This window comes from Amia ocellicauda, chromosome 9, assembly GCF_036373705.1.
Source record: "Amia ocellicauda isolate fAmiCal2 chromosome 9, fAmiCal2.hap1, whole genome shotgun sequence".
In the NCBI taxonomy this organism is placed as follows: Eukaryota; Metazoa; Chordata; class Actinopteri; order Amiiformes; family Amiidae; genus Amia; species Amia ocellicauda.
In genome coordinates this window covers 26815324-26841186 of record NC_089858.1, presented here as the reverse complement: position 1 = coordinate 26841186, position 25863 = coordinate 26815324, and the positions used below count along the sequence as shown (strand labels likewise).

Genomic DNA, 25863 nt, shown 5'->3' with positions numbered 1-25863 from the left:
AAGAATGATATTTAAAACAAAAAGCGGTCAACAAGATAATTATTATAATTGAAAGCACTAGCAAACCTGGTCAACTCTATTCTTGTTTTTTCCCCCTTCTATCCTTAAGCATTTGAGTAAATGCATTTATTCAACAGGTCAAAATTGAAATTCTTTATCAGGTATTTAAATGAAATTGAGTTTATCAATTCTGTATGCTTTTTACTCCTGTAACCGCTACTGCAATTAGGACTACAAAAAAAAAAAAAAAAAAAAAAAAAAAAAATATATATATATATATATATATATATATATATATATATATATATATATATATATATATATATATACACACAGTTCTGGAAAAACTTAAGAGACTACTCCAAGTTCAGAAATCAATGTTAAGTGGTCTCTTATTTTTTTCCAGAGCTGTATATATATAATATTACATGTTTTTTCTTCAACGTGTACATGTATAGGTAGTTTAACACCCTTGAAATAATATTGTGTGATCTTAATGACCCTAGTCACTGAACTCGCCCTACATCAATGATGCATGCGAATACACTGACATTTCTCTGGGCGCACATTAAAGCGTGTCCGTGTCTTTGTGAGATAATACGGTAATGGGAAAAAGATTGGTCGCATTCTCGTTGCGCAGATTTCCGCAGTTCTGCGCAGATCTGCAGAAGTCCACCGATCATATTGGTGCAGCAGCGCAGACCCAAGCAGACCTGCGGAAACTGCGCAACAAGAACGCGACCAATGCGTGACGACGGAAGCCCACATGTTGTTTACTTCCGCCTTTGGGAAGCGAAATTGTTGGGCGCCGAGAAATGACGTTTTTCAGAAAACAAGCCCGGTCAGGTGCGCCGCGCACAGCGAGACGCCTGGAGGAGCAAAGAACACTTAGAGAACTAGGGCTATATGTGCGGGACGTCTGGCGCCCATAGCTATTTCTGGTTGTTCTGTATTGTTTAAATCTAAAAGCTGCAAGAGAGAGGGTGCGAGCAGTGCCTCAGTCGTGTCCATCCTCCGAGTCTGGGTGTCCTGGGCGGGCGAGCTCTGATGTCTGACCCGGGTGGAAGTGCCGGCTCCGTGGTGTCGGACCCGCAGCACTCCCGAAAACTGCTCCGGGCCCTGCGATCATTCCGGGGAGAGGAGTGTTTTCGGGATGCGGTTCTGGTCCTCGACGGTGAAGAAATCCCAATACAGAAAAACATCCTGGCAGCGGCCAGCCCGTACATTAGGTATTGTTTGCGTTCATGTTGGTGCTCTGCCGCGCCATTGAATAAGGCTGCGTCCGTGTCGTGCAGTTTGAGCAGCTCTGCGCGGCTCTGTCGTGCTGCGCCAATGGGATCGGCTGGACTCGGCAGATCTGCGCAGAGCTGCGGACATCTGCACAGCAGGAATGCGACCCGTCTGTGCTGCGGTTTCTGTTCCGTCATGTTTTTGTACTATTTAACCCGTCCCACCCCCCTGCAACGAGTGTTTAGCTCTGTATAATTCTGCAATCATATTTTTGACATTATTACACACTTCATTTGTTCTTACGTGGCGCTACCTATTGTGTCCTGTATGTTATGAACTTCTTTAACTTTATCAACTAAACCCGCGTTTGTGCGAGCATTTGATATTCGACGTGTTTGTAGTGTTTGTCACAGTATTGCCACTAATGTGCAGGCCATATTCACCATCTGTACCCACGTTGTAGGGTATTATTAGCAGTATATTACAATGTTAGGCTTTTCCGTGTCCCCTGAGCAGACTGCGGCCCCTGTGACGGGTCTTTCCCCTCCTGTGAAACGCTGGGACCCCTGACTGTCTGTCTGTCTGTCTGTCTGAAACTCACATACTCCAGCTGGCATTTTTAACTATTGTAATTACATTCTAACTGCAGTATATTGTTATGTTTTCTTGTACATATTTATGAAAGGCGAATAGACACACAATGAAATAGTTAATAGGGTGTGTCATTTTCAGTGAATGCATCATGTCAAACCCAAACTGTATATTAATGGTGGGGGTGGGGAGGGGAGGTTTTTGCCAGTTGATTTAAGTATTTTTTTCTTCTAGCAGTGGTCCAACAGTAGACAGTCCATCAGGTGCTCTTTATTGGGTAACTGGTATATTATTATTATGACAGACACAGCAGTGATGACTAACATGCAGAGTGGAAGAATACATCACCAGAGTGCAAATTCAATTTACCACCGTCAGATGACTCGGGCGCCCTGATGCAGGGTCAGCTTAATCATTTCCACAGACTGCAGTAAGATTCCTGACGGAGAATGCTGGTTTATGTCAGTGAAGCTAATATGATACTGATATTTTCTACTTTAAATCTCGTATTACAGTTGACTTTGTGTTGTGGCTGTATGACCCTAACCAGAAACAGTGTGAGAAATCCCATATCCCTGATAGAGAAGAGACATATAAAAGTAAAGTCAAAAATACGCTATTTGTATTTAGTTCCCTAACTAACGAAAGGTTTCTAATTTATAAATGTCAGTTTTGCTTCTTAGGTTTTGAGTTTGTGCTCTTAGTTTGTTAATGCTTTTGTTTTGTGTGTCTTCTTTTCCAGAACAAGATTGAATTACAACCCTCCAAAAGAAGATGGCTCTGTTTATAAAATCGAACTTCAGGGGATTTCTGTGTCTGTCATGAATGAGATCCTGGATTACATCTTCAGTGGGGAGGTGTGTGTTTTGTGTTGCTCTAGACCAGTGCTTCTCAGTGTGGTCCCTGCACCATCAGTTGTCAACCACAGTCGTTCAGGCCCAAAAAAGTCTGAGAGACACTTCTCTAGACAGTCTGACTGAGCCTTGTCTGTTTTACCCATTGATTTTAATGTAGAACATTTTTTTCTCTTCAAAATGTTTTCAAAAATTAAAAGAAACTGGCTCTGTTTCAACCATGGACTTTTTCATAAGCATGGTTTAATTTTATTTATTTTTCCTCTTCATTGAACATGTTCACACATACATTCTAGTAATGCACTTTCACTCCCAGGAGGTGGTTGCTTAAAACATGGTAAATATTAAATGAAACACTACTGGCTACATTTTGCTTTACTGGGGTAGTGATGTTAATGTGATCACAGTGTTTTTGTTCAGTGTCCTTCAACTCTGAGGAAATGTAAGGGGAAGGTAAAGAGACAGTTTAACTTTTAAGTGTTTTACAAAATTGTGCATTACTCCGTTCTCATTGTTGAAGTGTGTGTCAGTGAGTTATTACAGTGATTAAATTACATTGTGAAATAGCCTTGTCTGTTGGCAGGGCTGTAATAAAATGGCACCACTGTTCCGTCAATAAAAGCAAGGACATGTTTTACAATTGTAGTACAGTGTAATACAGTGCTTGGGATATTGCTATCACTTGTTTTGGACCTAAAAGCTTGTAGGTCTTGTAAAGTTGCCATTGGCATCTTGGTAGCCTCTCTGATCAGTCTTCTTCTTGCTTGGTCATCCATTTTGAAGGGATGTCCTGATCTAGGCAGAGTCTTGGTGGTGCCATACACCTTCCACTGTAATCGTCTTGGCCGTGCTCCAAGGGATATTCAAGGCCGTTGATATATATATTTTTTTATTCCAATCCCTTGATCTGTGACTTTCAAAGGCTTTGTCCCAGAGTTCTTTTGAAAGCTCCTTGGTGCTCATGGTTGAGTCTTTGCTTTGAAATGCACTTCCCAGCAGAGGGAACCTATAGGAACTGCTGAATTTATCCAGAAAGTGTGAGAATCACTGCAGTTTAACACAGGTGAAGGCCGCCTTACTTGGTGTGTGATTACTTACACCTCAGCTAATTTAGGATTGCTATTACAAAGGTGGGTGGACACTTATCCAACCAAGTTATTTCCGTTTTTATTTTTAATTAATTTTCTACAAATTATAGAATATTTGTTTCTCTCAGAAGTTGTGGGGTTGGAGGTGCATTTGTATTCCAGGCTGTGAAGCAATAAAAGGTGTCAATTTTGAAAAGGATACCCAAATCACACTTTATCAGCGGTAGCAGCTCTTGTGTTTACTAACAGCTCCCCTTTCATTATATGGATAGATTGGAAATATATTTTGTTTTTATTGTTAATTTGTGCAGTACCATGTCTGTCATATAGTAGTTTTAAACAGTTCCTTGTCATGCATTCCTCCCAAACAGATCAGGCTGAGTGAGGATACCATACAGGACATGGTGCAGGCCGCTGACTTACTGCTCCTCACCGACCTGAAGGCCCTGTGCTGTGAGTTCCTGGAAGGCTGCATTGCGGCGGAGAACTGCATTGGGATCCGGCAGTTTTCCCTCCATTACTGCCTGCAGCATGTGCACTACGTGGCCACCGAGTTCCTGGAGACGCACTTCCGGGATGTCAGCGCCACCGAGGAGTTCAGGGAGCTGACCCCCGAGCATGTCAAGGGCATCATCGCTCTGGAGAAGCTGAACGTGGGCAACGAGAAGTACATCTTCGAAGCTGTGGTCAAGTGGATCGCCCACGACCTGCAAGCCAGGAAGGTAAGATTGGCAAAGCTAAAGAGAGCTGAGACTTCAGGTGGATAATTGGGAAAGTTACATCACATTTAATATCACATGACCCTGGGCAGGGTTTGTACCGATACACAAAACAACTCCATGATATTGAACTGGATTTTTTTTTCACATTCTGTGTTTTTGCATAATATTAAAAGTATTTCAAATATATTGTAATATGAAAACAGGGCCGCGCCCAAACCACTTCGTACTTCGGTTGCCTGCATCCAAGAACCTATCGGCACTGTGTCTCTGTTGATAGGTGTTCATGAAGGACGTGATGTCAGAGGTCTGGGTGAACGGCCTGGATTCCAATTATATCCGCGAGCAGATGCTCAGTGACCCGCTGGTGCGAGACATCATCCGCGAGTGCAACAACATCCCCCTGAGCCCCCTGCACCACGGGGAGGCCCTGCTGGCCACCTTCAAGCCCCGGGGCTACTCTGAGTGCATCGTCACCCTGGGCGGAGAGGACCGGGCGTAAGTCAGGGGGTGAGGGGGGTGAGCTCAAGCCACCACTTGCCAACCTTGCTATATACACTCACCTAAAGGATTATTAGGAACACCTGTTCAATTTCTCATTAATGCAATTATCTAACCAACCAATCACATGGCAGTTGCTTCAATGCATTTAGGGGTGTGGTCCTGGTCAAGACAATCTCCTGAACTCCAAACTGAATGTCTGAATGGGAAAGAAAGGTGATTTAAGCAATTTTGAGCGTGGCATGGTTGTTGGTGCCAGACGGGCCGGTCTGAGTATTTCACAATCTGCTCAGTTACTGGGATTTTCACGCACAACCATTTCTAGGGTTTACAAAGAATGGTGTGAAAAGGGAAAAACATCCAGTATGCGGCAGTCCTGTGGGCGAAAATGCCTTGTTGATGCTAGAGGTCAGAGGAGAATGGGCCGACTGATTCAGGCTGATAGAAGAGCAACTTTGACTGAAATAACCACTCGTTACAACCGAGGTATGCAGCAAAGCATTTGTGAAGCCACAACACGTACAACCTTGAGGCGGATGGGCTACAACAGCAGAAGACCCCACCGGGTACCACTCATCTCCACTACAAATAGGAAAAAGTGGCTACAATTTGCACAAGCTCACCAAAATTGGACAGTTGAAGACTGGAAAAATGTTGCCTGGTCTGATGAGTCTCGATTTCTGTTGAGACGTTCAGATGGTAGAGTCAGAATTTGGCGTAAACAGAATGAGAACATGGATCCATCATGCCTTGTTACCACTGTGCAGGCTGGTGGTGGTGGTGTAATGGTGTGGGGGATGTTTTCTTGGCACACTTTAGGCCCCTTAGTGCCAATTGGGCATCATTTAAATGCCACGGCCTACCTGAGCATTGTTTCTGACCATGTCCATCCCTTTATGACCACCATGTACCCATCCTCTGATGGCTAATTCCAGCAGGATAATGCACCATGTCACAAAGGTCCAATCATTTCAAATTGGTTTCTTGAACATGACAATGAGTTCACTGTACTAAACTGGCCACCACAGTCACCAGATCTCAACCCAATAGAGCATCTTTGGGATGTGGTGGAACGGGAGCTTCGTGCCCTGGATGTGCATCCCACAAATCTCCATCAACTGCAAGATGCTATCCTATCAATATGGGCCAACATTTCTAAAGAATGCTTTCAGCACCTTGTTGAATCAATGCCACGTAGAATTAAGGCAGTTCTGAAGGCGAAAGGGGGTCAAACACAGTATTAGTATGGTGTTCCTAATAATCCTTTAGGTGAGTGTACATATACAGCTTTGGAAAAAAATAATTAATTAATCTCATAATTTGTTCCAGAGCTGTATAATAGTATGCTACTCATTTAGGACTTGAAAATTAGGTCATTAACAGACTCCTTTCTTTTGCGGTTCATTTCAGTACCCGTAAACCCTCCGCAGTCATGCGCTGTATGTGTCCATTGTATGACCCAAACCGTCAGCTGTGGATTGATCTCGAACCCATGAGCATTGCAAGATTTGGCCATGGAGTGGTGGCAGCAGGTATGTGGCCCTGTGGCAGTGAGCCCTGCAGAAAACACCTGTAAAATGCTTAGCGGTTTTCATTGTAAAAAAACAAAAAAACATAAACCTGAGAATTCAGTCAGAACATACAGAGGCCAGAGGAGGCCAAGGCAAGAATATATTATACAGTACAAATGTATTCACCTTCTGGCCTGTGCAAATAAAGGACTGTGCAGTGTAATTTAATAATACAGTATAATACTATATGTCCAGAGTCACACTTATTTAAAGGGCAAATCAACAACATATCGTGTTTATTAACGAACCTGCTCTCTGCTGGTTTAGGTTATGTGTGAGAATTAGCAATTCACAAACACTATTAGTACAGAGTGTCCTTTTGTTTATCTGACATCATGGAAATTATTTTTATGCCTTTGTAGCTTTTAATCTATCCTGTGTACTGTTTTCTGTCCCGTTCTTTGAAGTAAATCACTTTTAATGCATCACAATAGGTAGCCACAGGATACTTCAGATCCACCTAAAACATTTGAGTAGGATTCAGGTTAGGACATGGCCCACTCCTGCACGATCACGATCACGCTCTTCCTCTTTTGCACGTTCTTTTGTTTGCTTGACTCTGGACTTTGGATCATTAACCTGGTGCCAGGAAACCAACTGGTTTTAATGCACTCAAAGTTGCTACTGTCTAAGAAAGAGGAAATTGTTCCCAGTAACTGTCCTGAGGATTCGTCCAAAGCTACAAAATAACATTTGTAATATATTAGAGAAGCCAAAGGAGGACGCACCATCTGTGCATGGTTGCAGTGTTTATTTCCTTTTGTTTTAAATGTATTATATGCAGAGTATTTGTTATATTCATGTGGTTTTGTTTTCATATTAATCATATTTTTTGGAAGGCATGATTAGTCAGTGCTGATGATAGTTGTCTTTTGTGGAACTCAATGTTGCTGATGTGATGGTGTTTCAGAAAGAGACAGATCTGTTTGAGTTTGAGATGCAAGACAGCTTACTTCATAACATGGTAGGATTCCTTACTTCAAAAGACCACAAGGTGGCGATGTGGAACCCTTGTTTTTGAAGAGGACCATGGAACATGACAAAATGTAACATTTTAGGAGTGTTATTACTATTCTGAGTATTTCTATATCTGAGGTTTTGGTCATGTTTATGTTAAACCATGCAGAGGTATTTGATTGTGGGCAACATTGTAAGTCATCGGGATTAGTCAAATGTAGTGAGTATTCATTTTTTATTCATTTAGGTTACCATTTAGTTATGGGCAGGTTTCCACTTGAAAATTACTTGGAGTTTCTTAAAGACTAAATTGGGATTTAAAAATCTTAATGAGACCTGGCTGCTGTCGCTGTCACTTGTTGGAGTCATTTCAGTGTCTGCTAGTCTTAAGTTGTGTTTCCTGTCCAATCAGAGGGATTCCTCTTTGTGGTTGGTGGAACAGACGAAAATAAGGCCACCCTGAGCTCTGGAGAAAGGTATGACCCTGATACCAACACCTGGAGCCCCATCCCTCCTATGAATGAGGTCAGTGGTTAAAGTTAAAATGAAAGAATGCAATTAAGCTTATTTTTCTCATGAAATGCTTTAAAATATATATGTAATATCATTTAAATGTGGATAAAGTGTTCTCAAAACAGTTAAATACTGTAAAAAGATCCATGTTGACAAAACATCTGCTCTTCAGAGGTAGATGTTAATTTGTTCGGTTTTATATACCTCTGCTTTTCCTGTTTCCTGGCCTGTTAGCCCAGACACAACTTTGGGATAGTGGAGATTGACGGGCTGATCTATGTTCTGGGCGGAGAGGACGGAGAGAAGGAGTTGCTCTCCATGGAGGCATATGACATGCATGTGAAAACCTGGAAGACTCAGTCCAGCATGACCATGGTCAGAAAGGTGAGTGACAGACTGTGGGCCTGGCACGTGGGCATCACTAGCAAAAAATGAGACGGCATTAAAAAAAAAAAAAAGGAAGGAAGATCATGTCTTGGCTATTAGTGCAGAGGATCACATACAAAAGAAATGAGGAAGTTCATATTTCGGCTACATTGAATAACATTTAAAAACCTACCTGGCTTTGTTCTCCAGACCGTGGGTAATTCCATGATAAAGTAGGTTTATCACCTATTTCCCCTTCTGATAAATCCACACGTGCAGGTTTTGATCCCTAAAGCGTTGCTGTCACCTTTATCCTGACAATAGGCAAAGTAGTCCATAATGACATCACCATAAAGATCTGACACAAGTGAGCTGTGAAATGAACTCGTTACACAGAGGTGATCTTTCCTGCTTTCAGACTAGAGAGGAGTTTGTTATTCTAACCTTAACGTAAAGGTTAAGGTTAAAACAAAGACATTTAAATATATATATTTATGTATGTATCTATAAGCGGTTACTCACTGACATTTTGTTTACTCTGTAGATTGGATGTTATGCAACAATGAGCAAGAAGATCTATGCAATGGGTGGAGGCTCTTACGGCAAACTCTATGAATCAGTAGAGTGTTTTGACCCCAAAACTCAGCAGTGGACAGCAATCTGCCCTCTCAAGGAAAGAAGGTACGTGTTAATGCCTTACACACCAGCTGCTCATATTGCGTGTGTAGACAATGGACTGACTTGCCTTTGAAGCCATATGAATTTAAGGGTGTATGTTTATTTGTTTATATGTCTGTATCTCTTGCTCAGACAGGGGTTCAAGTTCCTTCTGCTGGGCACTGTGCCATGTGCTACATTTTTATTAATGGCAACCCACAGCATGGTGAAGCATGGCCTTTCCCAGCATGCTCCCTGGTTTTGCTGTCAGCCTGTTTATTGTGCTTCTGCAGTGGGTTACAAATGAGTTGTAGTATTGTGTCAGAGGTCCGCAACAAGGGCAGTGTGGCAAGATGGTAGCTGATTTTAAAAGCCTTTCCATTTTAAATCGGTTTAAGTCCAGGCCAGTGTTTTTCTTTAGTTTTTATTCAACATCAAAGCTCAGAACAGCTTCTAGGACAATCAGAGAAGTTATGTTTGACACTGTAAAGCAAACCATAACCTTGATGTTTTCTGTGTAGCTATGAGCTGCTTTGAAAATTGCTGCTGAGTACTCAGTGGTGAGCAGCTAGAAGGACCAAACATTTGACAACAAATGTTGCTCATGACACGTTAAGGCTTTACAGTTGCTTTTTTTTCTTAAATGCATTTTCCATATCCTTCACACTAAAATTGTCACTATTATTCTCTTCCAATAGTTTCATGTTTTTTCTCTTCCAGTTTTCCACTGATTGTGCACAATGTTCTCTTCAAACTTCAAAATAATCCCTCATCACATTGAGTCACAGCCTGTCCTTTTATTTATTTCTTACGCATATTCAAAGTCGTCATGCTGTACTGATGTATGGTCATCATTACAAATGAGATCCTGTCCTCACTTGACTTACCTGCTTCGATAAAGGTTAACCCTTAGGAGCCCACAGTCACATGTGACACATACTGAGGTCTGCTCAATTGGGAAAATACATTCTTGTCAATCCTGTTTTTGACAAATATGCCCCACTGAGTTCTTAAGGGTGCAGGAATTGTAAATTCAACTTCACCGGCACTGAAACAACTCGCTTCTGTCAGCGAAGCCCTTGGTTTATTGTGGCCCCTTGGCTGTTTTTACCTGGGCAGGTTTGGAGCTGTGGCCTGTGGAGTTGGGCAGGAATTGTATGTCTTTGGTGGGGTGAGGAGCCGAGAGACGGAAGACCCTCAGAACAACGAGATGCTGACCTGCAAATCTGAATTCTACCACGACGATTTCAAGAGGTAAGAGGGGAATGGACATATTAATATTGATAAGAAACCATCCTGAGGCATTTACTTGCTGAAAAAAGGGGAAACATTTGATTATATGAAAATAAAGGCAATTGACCCAGTTATTGAAGAAAACGTATCCTATTGAAGCAGTGACTTTTTCAGTGGTTTGAATTAAGATCTTGTTTTAATAGCATTGCTGCAGCCGATCAATAGGAATTAAATGAATACTGACCAATAATGTGTCGGCTCCAGGAAAATAATTTGATTGAATGGTTTCCATACTATGGATATACACTCACCTAAAGGATTATTAGGAACACCTGTTCAATTTCTCATTAATGGAATTATCTAACCAACCAATCACATGGCAGTTGCTTCAATGCATTTAGGGGTGTGGTCCTGGTCAAGACAATCTCCTGAACTCCAAACTGAATGTCTGAATGGGAAAGAAAGGTGATTTAAGCAATTCTGAGCGTGGCATGGTGGTTGGTGCCAGACGGGCCGGTCTGAGTATTTCACAATCTGCTCAGTTACTGGGATTTTCACGCACAACCATTTCTAGGGTTTACAAAGAATGGTGTGAAAAGGGAAAAACATCCAGTATGCGGCAGTCCTGTGGGCGAAAATGCCTTGTTGATGCTAGAGGTCAGAGGAGAATGGGCCGACTGATTCAAGCTGATAGAAGAGCAACTTTGACTGAAATAAGCACTCGTTACAACCGAGGTATGCAGCAAAGCATTTGTGAAGCCACAACACGTACAACCTTGAGGCGGATGGGCTACAACAGCAGAAGACCCCACCGGGTACCACTCATCTCCACTACAAATAGGAAAAAGAGGCTACAATTTGCACAAGCTCACCAAAATTGGACAGTTGAAGACTGGAAAAATGTTGCCTGCTCTGATGAGTCTCGATTTCTGTTGAGACATTCAGATGGTAGAGTCAGAATTTGGCGTAAACAGAATGAGAACATGGATCCATCATGCCTTGTTACCACTGTGCAGGCTGGTGGTGGTGGTGTAATGGTGTGGGGGATGTTTTCTTGGCACACTTTAGGCCCCTTAGTGCCAATTGGGCATCGTTTAAATGCCACGGCCTACCTGAGCATTGTTTCTGACCATGTCCATCCCTTTATGACCACCATGTACCCATCCTCTGATGGCTACTTCCAGCAGGATAATGCACCATGTCACAAAGGTCGAATCATTTCAAATTGGTTTCTTGAACATGACAATGAGTTCACTGTACTAAACTGGCCACCACAGTCACCAGATCTCAACCCAATAGAGCATCTTTGGGATGTGGTGGAACGGGAGCTTCGTGCCCTGGATGTGCATCCCACAAATCTCCATCAACTGCAAGATGCTATCCTATCAATATGGGCCAACATTTCTAAAGAATGCTTTCAGCACCTTGTTGAATCAATGCCACGTAGAATTAAGGCAGTTCTGAAGGCGAAAGGGGGTCAAACACAGTATTAGTATGGTGTTCCTAATAATCCTTTAGGTGAGTGTACATATTAATAAGAATATTTACTTATTAATATTTGTATGAATTAATATCTGATTAATGTTTCTTCATTAATTATTTTGTTTGTTAGCTGTAGAAAGATTATCTATTTTAAAATAAAACCCTTTTTGGGATGTATGCACACTAGTATATAACACTCTTAGTATATGATGGCTTAATTAAACAGCTTAATTTTGATAGTTTAATGAAAACAGGTTTTTAGTAAGTTGCAGGACAGATACAGGTAGGGTCAGTCTTGGTTGTTCATGACTGGAAATTTAAAATGGTTGTTGCAGCAATTTAAATAAAGGTAGATCTGCCAGTGAAGAGCGCTAAAATCGAGTACAATCGTACATTTTCATCTACGGTTTATTACAGTGATACTTTGGCTGCGTCCTCAAAAAACACACAAAAAACTATGGTTTTGGATAGTATAATGTATATTGTGATTCAATATGTTGTTGATTATACAAAATTAAATGCATGCATATGTTGTTGATCTCAGTTCAGATTTGTTTAACTGTAATTTAAACAGTTGTTTATGAAATTACTTTTCTGCTGAGAATCACTGTTCCCTTGTAATGCCTATAAAAATGCATCCTGACAAAAAGGGTATATAGAAGCAGATTATTTAACCCCCTTTTTTCTTTTGTTTGTTTTACATATTCATTGCACTTTGGCATATTGATGACCATATAAGGCATATTGTTTGTGGAGAGTCACATGTACCTTTCTTTTGTTACTGTTCACTGAGTGTCAGGCTCAGCTGTCTCCCAGCGGCTGTAATCTGGGACAGAACGGGGGCTTTGTGTTGGGCCTTTGGCGGGCATGAATGTCATTATCAGCCTTCTAGTTCACTCTGGTAGCTTATTATTAAGTACTAACCCATGCCAGGCTCAGCTTAGAGGAGGTACCCAAGGTAATGAACCGTAACAGTTAGTCTGCATTGTTCTGAGTACACAAGGCCCCGAAAGAAGAACTGAAAGCGCTCACAAGCGTCATAGGGATTTAAAGACAGAGTAACCAGAGTTAACCAGACCAGTCTTTCACATGTCCACATTTACATTTTAAGTGCTCCTAAATGTGATGAACAGTGTTCATAAATGTTCCTCTCTAATTATCTCTGGTAACCGATAATGGCAGCATTTTCCTCAAGAAAACAAATGTTTTAAAATTTAAAATGTATGTTTTAAAATTGTTTTAATTTGCATTTGACATAAGGAAGTGATATTGATCTGTCTTGCACCTCATGTTATAGTTTTGCGTAGTTCATCCAGGCTATTCTATGGGGCTATCTTTATTTCTCCTGTTTACATTTTAGATCCTTCTTTTATTGTTTTATGCTTGGCTTGTATATCATCTTTATTGGTTTGGCAAATGGCTAATGTTAATTGAACTTTCTCCCATTCTTAACGTCTTGTTGTGGAATTGCTGATGTTTATGATCAAGGCGCTGTTGTGTTCAGCCAAGGTAAACTCCAAAGGCAAGTGGTCCAGGCAGTTATTCCAATTTCCTTACCAGAACTAATTACAGTTATTTATCACTGTCTTTAAATAGTTGGCTGTGAGCCAGTGAGACATAATTATTATTATTATTATTATTATTATTATTATTACTACTAATAATAATACATTTCTTAGACTTACAATTGTTACAAAGCATTTTGCTCATGGGTACAACACCAGTGTCCCCCACTTGGGATTGAACCCACAACCCTGTCTCTAATGAGGTTTCTCATTATAACTTGAATTTGTCCCGTAACTCTTTTTCAAAGTCTAAAGAATGCTGTGTTTCAAATTAAAATCATAAATCAGGAGTTTGTTTCATTTGGAAACATTTTGAATCTTGCTTCTTTGCTGTTGATGTTAACTAGCACACTAACTTAGTTTAGACCTGAGACACTAACTCAGAAGAGTACAGCTGCTTGGTTTTGCACTTGACCTGTAATCTCTAGGGAAAAAATGTCCAACTATTTGCCTTATAAATTCATGATTTTAAACAATGAACAGATGAGACGAATTAAGCCATAATGCATAACCTCACTTTAACAAATAAATAATAATTGATATCTGCTCTTTGAATATCTGAAAGACAGTTTTATAGTTGTTTTACTGTAGCTCTGCAGTTTGCCTCAATAGAGCAACTAGATATTATGCTACTATCCAATTGTTCTGTTCATAAGGTTTGCATTGTCTGGTGGGGACTTCATCAATGTCCCGTCACTGTCAATGCTAAAGAGGTTTGAAAACAATATTCATTTAATCTAGTGTGGTGCAGTGTATTTATTTTTCTTTTTAGCCCAGAAGATTCATATTAATAAACCCAGAAAATCTCTTTGAACTGCTTATGCGTCTCCCTTGCTACGTCAGAATCCCAGCTGAAAGTCATAAAGGCTAAATGGCTTTGGAACCGTTTCCCTAATTTCAAGTCTGCTGTTAAAATATTCACATTATAATTTTTTAAGACGGTGTTGGCAGTGGATAGAAAATCATTGGGCACACAGAAGTGCAATCTGATCCTTGCATCTGCTTTCAATTCCTTTTAATGCATACCTTATGTGTGGTGGGGATGTGCCTGAACCAAAGAGCTAAGTCCACTGATTCGCTGAGTAGTCTGAATTTTCTCCCCCCTCCCTTAACATTTCCCTCTCTAGACTTGGTCCCCAGGGATAGATTTAAGTTATTGTGGACAGGGGCGGAGGGTGGACGGAGTGGTTATAGGAAAGTGGAGCTGGAAATTGCCTCAAAGTCAAGTTGCCTTTTGTTTAGCAGTCTGATGAAGAATCAAAAAAGGGAAAGAGGATTTGAAGTCAAACTAGAGAAAAGGGAAGAGTACATGTTTTCTTCCCTTTATTTTGGCTCCAGCTTTAAAACCCTCTTCCCCGTTTTTGTGACGTCAAATGAAATTATCGTTAAAACCATCGCCTCTCATACTCTGATAACCTACTGTCTGTGAATGGCAAGGCAAGATTAACAAAACTCTGTCCGCAATGGGAGAATAACTACACCCTGTCAATAGTTGGATATTCAGACTGATGGACATTTCTGATTTAAATGCAGGCATCAATAAAAATGGACAAATAGCAGATGTACTGATGTTTGTAGTCCCATCATTAGTGCGAGAGATTTGAATACTAGAATCCTTTGTTGTTCACCCTCTTCATTCTACACAAATACTGTATTGTCCAACATGCCTTTGCAGCTCTGGATAAAAGTGATAAACTGTTAAAGCTGATTAGCAGCTGTTTCATATTATCTATGCAAAGAAAAAAAACAAGCAGGCCTACCAGCTGAACAGCATCAGTGCTGCATGCAAATACGCCTTACTTTGCACATTTCTACAGCCGTAAGATAAACTGATAGCTTATTTAAAAAAAAAACCAGGATAATATCTGCCATTATTATATTCTAGGGCTTGTATAAACTGTGAAAGACAATACCCCCTGTCCTTAATAGCTGAACAAACGGGCATGCACACAAATACACAGCTAGGATGATTAGTTATTTTCTTGTATGTAAAACTAGATTTTCTAGTGCTCTGCCGACTGTTTGGTGTTCATTCAAAACATTGTGATGTAATACAGTTAAAGGAAAGTAACTGTATTAGACAGAGCAGTTCAGAAATGTGACTTTTTTTTACCTGTGGCTAACTCTTTTCAGGTGGATGTACTTAGACGACCAGAATCTCTGCATCCCAACCAGTTCCTCCTTTGTCTATGGCGCTGTTCCCATTGGGGCCAGTATCTATGTAGTGGGGGATCTAGACACAGGTAAGAAGCTAAAGCTCACTCGAAACCAGCTGCCCTGGCCTTGATCTTTTAAACTTGACATTTCATACAACCTCAAGTATTATTTAATTTGTGTCCTGCAAAGTTTATTTATTTAATTGTCCAATTTGATAACCAGCATCCTGTCTCCCACTTCCAATCAGAGTCTCCCAATTAATGGTGGTAATTTTGGCAGACCATAGTCAAGTCAATATGTATCTTTCCAATACTTCCTGTTCCTGTTGCAGAATTTAAAATCTGTGTGGGGGGGTTGAGATTCCAATTATTTATCAGTCAAAGTAAAAACATGCAACCATGCATGTACAATAAAGATTGACAGTCTCCTACAATACCCTGCCTTTCTTACTTTACACTCTATCAAATTAACTGGAAAAACTACATAAAATGTGATTTAATATTAAAAATTATGACAAAAACCATCTTTAACCCTTTGACCTTCAGCCTGCCCAGTCTCTCTCTGTTGAAATGCACCAGCATGCTATGACACTGTTGTCCTCCTGTGTTAATATGAAGGTACCAGCTATGATTATGTGCGGGAGTTCAAGAGAAGCACGGGCACCTGGCACAGGACCAAGCCGCTGCTGCCCTCGGACCTGCGGCGCACTGGCTGTGCTGCGCTGCGCATTGCCAACTGCAAGCTCTTCCGGCTCCAGCTCCAGCAGGGTCTGTTTCGCATCCGAGTGCCCCCCACATAGGAGCTGGGACCCAGGGCCGAGGCTGCAAGAAGCCAGTGCATCACCACCTTCACCTGCCTGGAGCAAACAAGGTCACCAACACTAATATTGCTACATGCAAGGCATCAAAACCAGTATTACTTGTCAAAAAAAGAACATTGTTTAAAAATGCTTTGCTCTGGAATGTCACAACGGTAATGCAGTGACTGTGGTGAATGCTTCAATCTTAAATCAACCTAGTTCGGATAAGTCATTTGTGTTACAGTGTCAGTGAGCAGATAAGGAGGCACATTTCAATTTCTTTGAGGTTTACAGTAGGGAGGATGTTAATATAAATGTTTTTTTTTCTTTAGGGGTTGCTAACACTTACCTGTCTGAGATACGTTTGACATTCACTGACTTTTTTGGGGTCAGGAATAGTTAAAATATGCAAAGTTTATTACTTATTTCACTGCTTAGTTAAACAAATGTCATAGTGATGCTTTTTTAATACATAGTCGTGTGTTTGACATGTAAATGTTACTACAGCTTTATCTGGGTTTTTCATAGGTTCCTTTTTAATAGTGGTGTCTTTCATAATAGTATTTTGTTTTATTTGATATGTACATTACTGTTTTTAAAGGAGTTGGAGTAGAAGATGTTGGTTCTTCAAGAAACACAGATAAAGCAATAAGAGACAACTCGCAGCTTTAGAGTGTTTTGATCGGATTGGTAATGCAGGGTCTGTCCGGTTGTGGTGTTCTCTGCTATGTAATCACAGAGCAGATACAAAAATAATAATTGGGAAATGGTTTGATCTGATACAGCAACAAGAATGACAAGTGCAAAAAAAAAACCTCAGTTTAACTAATACTAAATAAAATATAAGGCTTTAAAATTTTAATTCATACTTTTTAATGTTGGATTTTAAATATCTTTTTTTTTTTTTTTTCTTTTTCAAAAGGTGCCTTTAAAGTTAACAGATTGAATATGCGTTCTCTGAATCAGCCTAGATCAGTCAAATGTAGTCCCAGTAGCAGGAACATCGCACCATCCATGGACTACAACTGGCTCCCTGTGTGTTACCAAGAGCTTACTCATCCTTTGCTCCTCCCTCTTGTCTAAGATAGAAATATGAGCTGCTGGTGTCACTGACTCTATGTAAATAGTTGTGGACAGGTCTCTGCTAAATGACACATGAGTGAGTTGCTGGTCGATGCCTGGTTTCAGCTCATGACCTGTTAAAGAGGGTTAAAAGCACAGAGCACTCCAAAACCAGTATAATTTATCACACATTTACAAGGATCAATTTGCTGCGGTCAAAATTATTTTATATGTATACTGAGAGCTGATGTCAGTTTTAACATTTGGAATTTATTTCTGTTTTTTAATCTGAGAACTTGCACAGTGAGTAGCATACATGTTACCTTTGATAACTGATAACAGTTCTGCCTTATAACAGGTCTAGGCTTGGGACTCTTGAGTTAATCCAGAAATCTCTAATTGGATTGAGGAGATTCTATTTTTTTTAATCGCAGACAAAATAAACAAGCCATCTGATTTCCACTGTGGCCCTTAAAATGGCAGACTCACTACTTTTTCTCTTTGTGGCACAGGACTTGCATTATGTGTAGAATATTGAGACTAAAGCCTGAGTATTTAGTATATTCCATTGAATTTCATTTAAAGCAAACAAATTCCTACTTATTAAATTCTTTGAGCTATCTATGAGCATTTTATTAAGAAGGCCTTATCCTTACTTATTATACTTTAGCAAACATTGCGCTATCTTAAACAATGTCTTTTGGATAAAGCACCGTGGTCTCTGTTCCAGTTCGATGTTGAGTTGGTTGAGTGCCTTCAGTTACAGAGGCAAGTGTTAAGGGTGCGATTGGACAACAACACCACCAAAAAGTTGCTTGTGTAGTTCTCGATGACTCTCAAGCTGCTTGAACAGCAGTATTTGAGACAAAACAAAGGTTGGAGCTCTAACCAACATGATCCATTTTGAAAAAAAAAAAAAAAAAGGAAAATAAGGCTGCCTTTGAAAGTAACATCCCATGATGGTAACCCTGTGGGCATTTTCAATCCTTTCTGCTGCTTGGACTGTACTGTTCTCTAGTCTTCTGTTGCAGTAAACAGTCTGGAACAGTGGTGCTTTAGACAGACATTGAACCATTTTGTTGGACATAATCTTGATGGTGTAGTGCTATAAATCACTCCTGGCTACAATGTGGCAGCCAGGCTTTCAACTACCTTGGCTACCCAGGACAATTCAGGGATGTTTTCATGGTTGAGGCTGACCTGCGAAGAGATTGCAGAAAGTGTTGCTCCAGTGGTTTTGGGAATCCTTTGTTTTATTTAGCTGTGTTTGTTTTTTCCTCTCCATTTCTCTATCTCAGGTTGAGCTGCGTCGTTTGTTTCAAGTGTTTAGTTTGAGCCGGTGCCAGTGTTGATATGATGTGTTTTGCTCTACCTTTCTTTTAAACTGAGAAAGAGCAGAAGGCAGGCAGACCATGACAAAATGGCGGGTGTCCATGTTACCTTGGTGGAGGAAATTGATGGGGATGGTGAAAGAAACCCTTGGTTTTGTAAAGAGCAGCCAGGATCCCCATTTGAAATGAATGACAACAGTTTTTGTGACAACTGGTATTAGCTGTATCTATTGCTTAGATATACTTTATATGCCATTGTGTGGGAGCGGCTTGCATAAACATGAGAATTTACAGTCTCTAAAAGTGTTGTTGTTGTATGTAGAGAAGAAATAATAGGAGTGTATACAAGAACATAGCTGCTCATAGTTTTTTCTGGGAATTGAAACAGGATTCATTTAGTTTAATAAACTTGGTTCATTAAACTATACTTACTTGTCAGTGATCTCTTCTTGGAGTTTGTTCAACAGGGATTCCACCTCAAGAAAACTGTAAACATTCCAGCTGAGTGAAATGAACTAATACTTGGGTTTGTAAACCTTGGACCACCACTCAGTTGATTTCTATGGAGTGGCTGTGCGATGTTTAGAGACCCAGTGTTTCAACTCGCTTCCATCAGCTGGAATCTTTACAGGTTTGGGCCCAATGAATGTTCATCGAACTCTGAAAAGAATTTATTTACAAATAAATTGAGTTCAACATGCAATCTGAATTAAACAAAATAAATGGCCAAATTCTTCAAATGAAGGGTGTGAATGACTTCCAACTACAACTGTATATTTAAAGGCTGATTCAAATGGAGAGAATCAAAACATCACCTCAGTTCTTTGTCAGGTAAATGAACTGTGCTTGTATTTTAATCTAGTATTTTACTATGCCTACAGTCATTAGTGTACTTCTCTTTATTTATTGGCTTCTTTAAGTCTAACTTATTAATAGTTTTTTTTTAACTGCAGATATATACTATGTTTTAGTTCACTTTTCTGTAGAGCCCCTCTAATTATAGTTTGAAATCGGACCCAGATTTAAATAATACCCATCTATTTTTCTTCAATGGAATATCCTATGTTTTTTTTGGCCACTTTCCTGTCACCAGATAGCAGCCAGTAATCCCGAACGGGATTAGGCGAACGACAACTGCACAGTAGCTTTTGACAGCTCTCTCTCCAAATATAAAAAAGCAGAATAGAAATATCCCAAAAGCTTTCTGCTTGTTTTTACAGCTGCAAACAGCTGCTTCTTTGAAATGCTCAATTTCCCCCCCCCTCTTTGTGGGGCTGTACGTTTGCAAGGCGAACAACAGGGGTTAACACAGCAATATACAGTCTTCCCTGGAGACGTACAGGACTATCCTTTGTGTATTGTTCTGAATGCGTTTTTCAGTATGAAAGGCAGGGTTTGTTTCGACTCGAGAAGAACACAAAGCTGTCCTGAAAGTTTCTGTGAAGAGCAGAGGGATTGGCCTCCTCTTTTCTTCTGGCATTCTTCTGGCCAGCAGCATTGCACAATGTATTGCATGAGGGAGCAACATCTGTAGTTCACAAGAGTTCAGACTTGATCCCAGGGCAGCAGCCAGAGAGCAGCTCCGACCATAGGCTGCAGCGACGCCTCCTTTGCAAAGAGACCGAGATTTTTGACAGTTTTTCAAACCCATAAGGGGAAGAGTTTAAAGGCAAACCTTATATATGACCATATTATTTTCACTGAATTACACTGTATACCACAGCAGTTTCTACTTCAGTCAAATGGCTTTCAACATATATTTTTTAAATGTATAGTTTTCTTCAGGTTCCCCTTCAGTGGTTTCTCAGAAGGATCTTTTTCAGAAATTAAGTAAAGGTGATCACACAGGCTGTGATCAATTCAGAATCAATAATTCACATGGAACCGCATTCCTCTTAAATATATTCTGTATTTCAGCAGAATCGCGATCTGCTGGTGAGATGACAAATTAAGACAACTGTGCAAGAGATTAAAGCCCTGTTCTTTCATGTTTAATTTAGACTTACTGAGAGAGGAGATACACTCGTATAAGCATTTGTCAAATAGAGAGCAGTATTTGGAAATCTGGATAGTGTCCACGCTCCAGTTTCTATAAAACTGAACGTCACTGTAACTTATATTTTATCTGCTCCCCTGTAAATAGTTTTACTAGTAAGATGGGATATCTATATACTGTGCTACTATTAATGGGATAATTCATTGAAACAGAATGGCCATCTGTAAAAGAGCAGAGACTGAAGCCAGCAGAGGTCATCTCTCTCTTCCTGGTTTCACAACAGGATATAGTTTGTCATTTTTGAATTTTGGGGGGGCCTTGAAAATAGGAACAAACTAGGAGCATTTAATTTACCACACTTAAGAGATTTATTAGTGAGTTAACATTTTACCTTTAAACAAGACCAAATCCAGAATAACATTTAGTATTACATTTCAGGTGTGTTCTACGTGAATGCTCACCAAAAGATTGATTGCAAAATGACCTCTCTGACTGATGTCTCTGTAATGCCCAGAAGATGTGTTTCCACATGTTTCTAATGAGCAAAATCTCTCATTGGAAGGAAGCTGAGCAGGATTTGTATGGGCTTGTTTGCTTCTATTTCTATACATGCAACTTTATAGTGGGGAAAAAAATAGCTTCCATGTTATAGACTGAAGCCAAACTTCGATGAATACTTTAAACAGTAGGGCCTGCGTCTCAATAACTGAACTATCACTCTAATGTTCAAGTGTAAACACTTCTTCCCTTTTGAAAGATCCACTTGTTTGCTTATCACTTCAGCGCTTAAATTATAAAACCAGTTGAATATTTAAGTCTTGCTTGCATCATTTTAGAGTGATGTTAAATCAAGAGTTCTGTCTGGCCCATTGCCATGTACTTATTGGTGTGGTAAATAACAAAATTAAATGTGTCTCCATTAACATCGATTTCTGTTGGGGTCTTTTAATGTCAATGTATAAAATAAATCAACGCTGATGATCTTTGACTCGGTTATCTGTGAGATGCTGAAATGCATATTGCTTAAGTTTGCTCTTTTGCATTCTGTTTGATAAGTGTGTTGGGTCCTGTGTATTTAAATTGACAGTCGCCTGGTGGGCTGGGAGGTCCTTGTGGTGATATGTTGCAGGTCAGAGCTGCCCAGCAGCTTCTGTGCAGAGATCTTCATAAAAATGGCAGATGGGTCATTTAAGCAACAAGCTTGGAGAAATGTATTTTCCCCACACAACCTGTTAAGGAGTTGTAGTTCAGTATTTAAGTAACTACTCCTTAATGGTGTACTATTTTTTGAGAGAACAGTTTGAAATAAAAAAGGCTACACTATACTAACAACATAATAAGATATGCCTTATTTGACATGGGACTATAAGCCTTAGGACAGGTATGAACTGTTTGTCTAACAAGAGTCCTTGAGGTTTAAAGATGTTAGACACTGGCTGCTACTCCTGTTATGTCACAGGTATGTTTATAGTCTAATTTATTTGATTAGAAATGTGGTGAATCCTACAAGCATCCATTCTTAAAGCTTATTTTTGGTCCTGACTCTTGTAAAGTTCTAGTAGCATAGACTTCATGAAGCAGAGCGTTTGTGAGGAAATAAGCTTTAGTTTCCATCTCTGAAATGGCAGGTTTTTTTCTCTGTATCCTTCCCGTGGTCCAAGTGCTTTGCAGTGTATTAAGAGGTTTTATATTGTAATAGATACCAGTTGTGGTTAATTGGCTTAGCACTGCTGGTCTTTAAGGAACTGCTGCATTCTTTCTGACATTTCTGACAGTTTAAAAAGCAGGAGGAATCAGTTTAAACTAGGGCACAGTAATGTTTGTGTTAGACTGTTTTCAGAGCTTTATCAAACTAAATTGAAAGTATGATCATGAAGACATAAATGTTTGCCAGGGATTTTGGTTTTCATTATTTCTTCCAAATGGCACAGACATTCCAGTCTGAGACTAAGCACAGGGTAATTTATTTCAGTATACCTTTATTCTTTTCTAGATCTTACTAATAGGGGTTTTAAAGTATGATAAATGTTGTTTTAGGACATGGGCCAAGCTTAGACATGGAACTGAGTGCTTATTGTTACCGAATAGATTCATATGAAGGTCAGTTTGGCTCTTAAACTCAGTGTTTTTGTACGATATTGATTGTTTTATTTCTACATAATGTATTGAAGCTCCACTTGTTTGGTGAACAGACTGGTCGTTACATGCTACTGGTAAATGCTCTTTATCAATTAAGGTTTACAACAATATAGCACTTATACAGCACTGTATGGGGTGTCAGTGTCGGTCTCCACACACATCCAGTTTCCAGTCAATTTTTCTGTAATTAAAGTTTTTTTTTTTTTTTTTTTTTTTCCTCCCCCCAAAGTTCAAAAAACAGATTTTCAAATCAATGGTAAAGCTGGAGTCAGGTTTATGTGTGTCAAAATCCAGAACTCCAATCTGAGGTCAAGTGTGAGACAACATTAGAAAACATTTATGTTGGGGACAATGAGCACAAATTCACTTTTTCCTACTATTGCAGCTTAAAAGGAAACTCCCTCCATAAAAAAAACAGTACATCTAAGTAATGGGTTAATGCTACATTAAGGTTTAGCATTTTCCTCATCAAACAGGGTGGTGTTTTTAATTGTTTGGCCTGTGTGGTTTCATTAATTTGCGGCCTTTGAAAATGACTCATGAAACTCGGTTTCACAAGCTGTACACTTCTCTTTTCTTTTCATAGGAGTGGAAAAAAAGAAGACTGCTTTTTGCTTTTCAATTGTCCTACCCTGTAAGAGACCTGTTGATTGTTGAGAATCATCACGTGTTCCCACTTTTTGCCTCATTGTGTTCTCATTCTTCATTCCACATTTTCGCCATTCCTAAACACCTATGTATTGTTTCATTCAGCATAAGATTCTTGAAAACACCTTGTTTTATGTTGTTCGGTTAGGTTTCAGTCAAAAGTGATGTTTAGTGTATTTCACAGTAGTTCAGAACAATGTGTTACACTAGCAGATGTTATATAATTGTGAGCATCTGTTGTGTGAACATTAGAGATGAAGCATACGAGTAACCTGTTGAATAGTATATCCTATGTACAATTTAATAATATCCTGGTGGTTTCATATTTTCTGTTCCTCTTGCAGCCACCTTACTATCATTGCATATTTAATTTTCTTAAAATGCAAGTGCCAGATTTTTATTTTATTTATTTACCTTTTTTGTTTGTTTTTGTTCTGTTTTTGGCGAGTTTGATGCACTTTAGTTGAGTTGGGGTGTTTTCATTTATTTTTTAGGTACGGTTTTTAATGTCCCCATTTCCAATAGTTTTGAATGATCAATATAGTTCTAATCCACAGATGTAAACGTAAAAACAAGGTCATGTTTACACCCTCTGAAATGTCTGTCTGGCTCTGGTTGGACAGAAGATGTCAGCTTTCTGAAGCACGAATGCTGTATAAATATTCCATTAATTGTGTTGTGAAATTAAATAAATGTAATCAAATGTTTGTATGTCGGAGGGATTGGAAAGCAGGTATTCTTAACCCTAATCTATTCACTCCATTGGCATTAATCTGGTGGTCTGTATTCAGTGTGCAGTTAATGCTTTCTCTTTGGGGTATGTACATTTCAACCTTTACTAAGAGTAAATAGGCATACCTGGTAATCTGATCACCAGTAAACACCCTATTTATTAGGCTTACATTTATTGAGTTCTATTTTTCGGACTGGTTGGTTAAATATATAGTCAGAAGAGTACAGTTCACCTCTTCAGTGGGATAGATCAGAAGAACTGGAGCAAAGTGGTGTTTTGTTGTACAAAACCGGTGAACCATAAACACCAGCTGCGTCATATAATGAATGTCCTACCGACTTCTGTGTCCCTCTATGTCCTGGTATATGTTTTCCTTTCTGTGTGAAGCTAAAATAAACATTCTCATTCTCACCCTTGCATTTTTATGTTGTCAAAAGTGCCCTTATTTAACTGTGGTAAATTTGATCATTGTGCACACCTACTGGGATAGGACACAGATAGACTCCTTAAGAAAACATCGAGCAGCTCTGTTCAAATAATTGTAAACTGTAAATGTATTCCTAAGATAATCAGAGACTCATATGTACCAGGAAAAACCCTTAGTGCTGGTTTTAATACCCAGGTGCAAATTGCATGTGAAGTGATCAAATCTGCCACCGAATCACTTCTGCTGTTGCCATCAGGTTATTCCCATCAACAGGGTAAGGTAGACCCATCAAATGTGGTTGTAGATTACAGATTAATATACATTGTTTTGATTAAAGTTCACTAATGATTTTTAGGCTTTTTTTTTTTCCTCTTTCCCAACATTGTGTATCTTAAACCCATTTCTGATGGATGATCATTTATGATTGGTAATTGTATTTTAAAATATGTGGTGGTGTTGTTATAGATTAAAAAGTACCATGGATACGGTATGTTTGCAATTATTTGGTTTGGGTTTTTATTTTATTTTATTATGATGATGTTTTTACTAAAGAATGGGGTAAATTCTATATCACTACTGTTGTGTGACCAGCACATTTACTCTCTGTATATTGACATCAGCATCCTACTGTTTTGTACTTTCTTGCAGGTGTTTTGTGAGACCAGAAACTGTATTACTTATGTCTTTTGTAGGTTAAAATTACTATTTTCTCTCTTACCAGCCTTGTGACTTAAAACCAGTAAGGATTTTGAAAATGTATTGAAAACATCTGTAATGGAGCTTCAAAGAAAAGGAGGTCTTGATCTGTAATAAAGAAAAGTCTTTATCAAAACAATATATTGTGCTACTCAAATTTTGCGGACAATAGCAAGTGGCGGTTGCAAAGTACTAGTAGAATTCTGCATCAGGGTTTACATGAATTTATAGTCATAGGCTCCTTTTCAGCTACATTTTCTTTCTCATGAATGGTATTTACTGTAACAAAAATCTTAATTTTTCATTCAATTCTATAAAGTACTCAGTGTACGCTTCACATTGTGTTGAAATGGAAAACGTTCTGTGAAAATGTTGGGTTTAGCATATCAGAAACATCAGATGCTTCTCTCTCCTCCAGTTTGAATTTGATATGAAGACAAGTTAGCTATACAATTTAAAACATTAATTTTGTAAGAGATCAATCAGTTGCTAAAGAATTGAAAGTTACTTCATTGTAGTTAAGCTCCCATTAGCCCATCTGGTCTTGA

The 25863-nt window shown here is 39.4% G+C and overlaps 1 protein-coding gene across 1 annotated transcript; it reads left to right on the top strand.

Moving 5' to 3' along the window:
- The first annotated feature begins 566 nt into the window (after positions 1-566).
- Positions 567-25454, top strand: gan (gigaxonin). Its single transcript, XM_066713961.1, has 12 exons — positions 567-1229; positions 2564-2678; positions 4135-4485; positions 4763-4980; positions 6394-6515; positions 7924-8036; positions 8259-8408; positions 8935-9071; positions 10167-10301; positions 15461-15570; positions 16102-16354; positions 23398-25454. Exons 1-11 carry the CDS (start codon positions 1048-1050, stop codon positions 16281-16283), a joined length of 1815 nt encoding a protein of 604 aa, XP_066570058.1. The 5' UTR covers positions 567-1047; the 3' UTR covers positions 16284-16354; positions 23398-25454.
- The last annotated feature ends 409 nt before the right edge of the window (positions 25455-25863 follow it).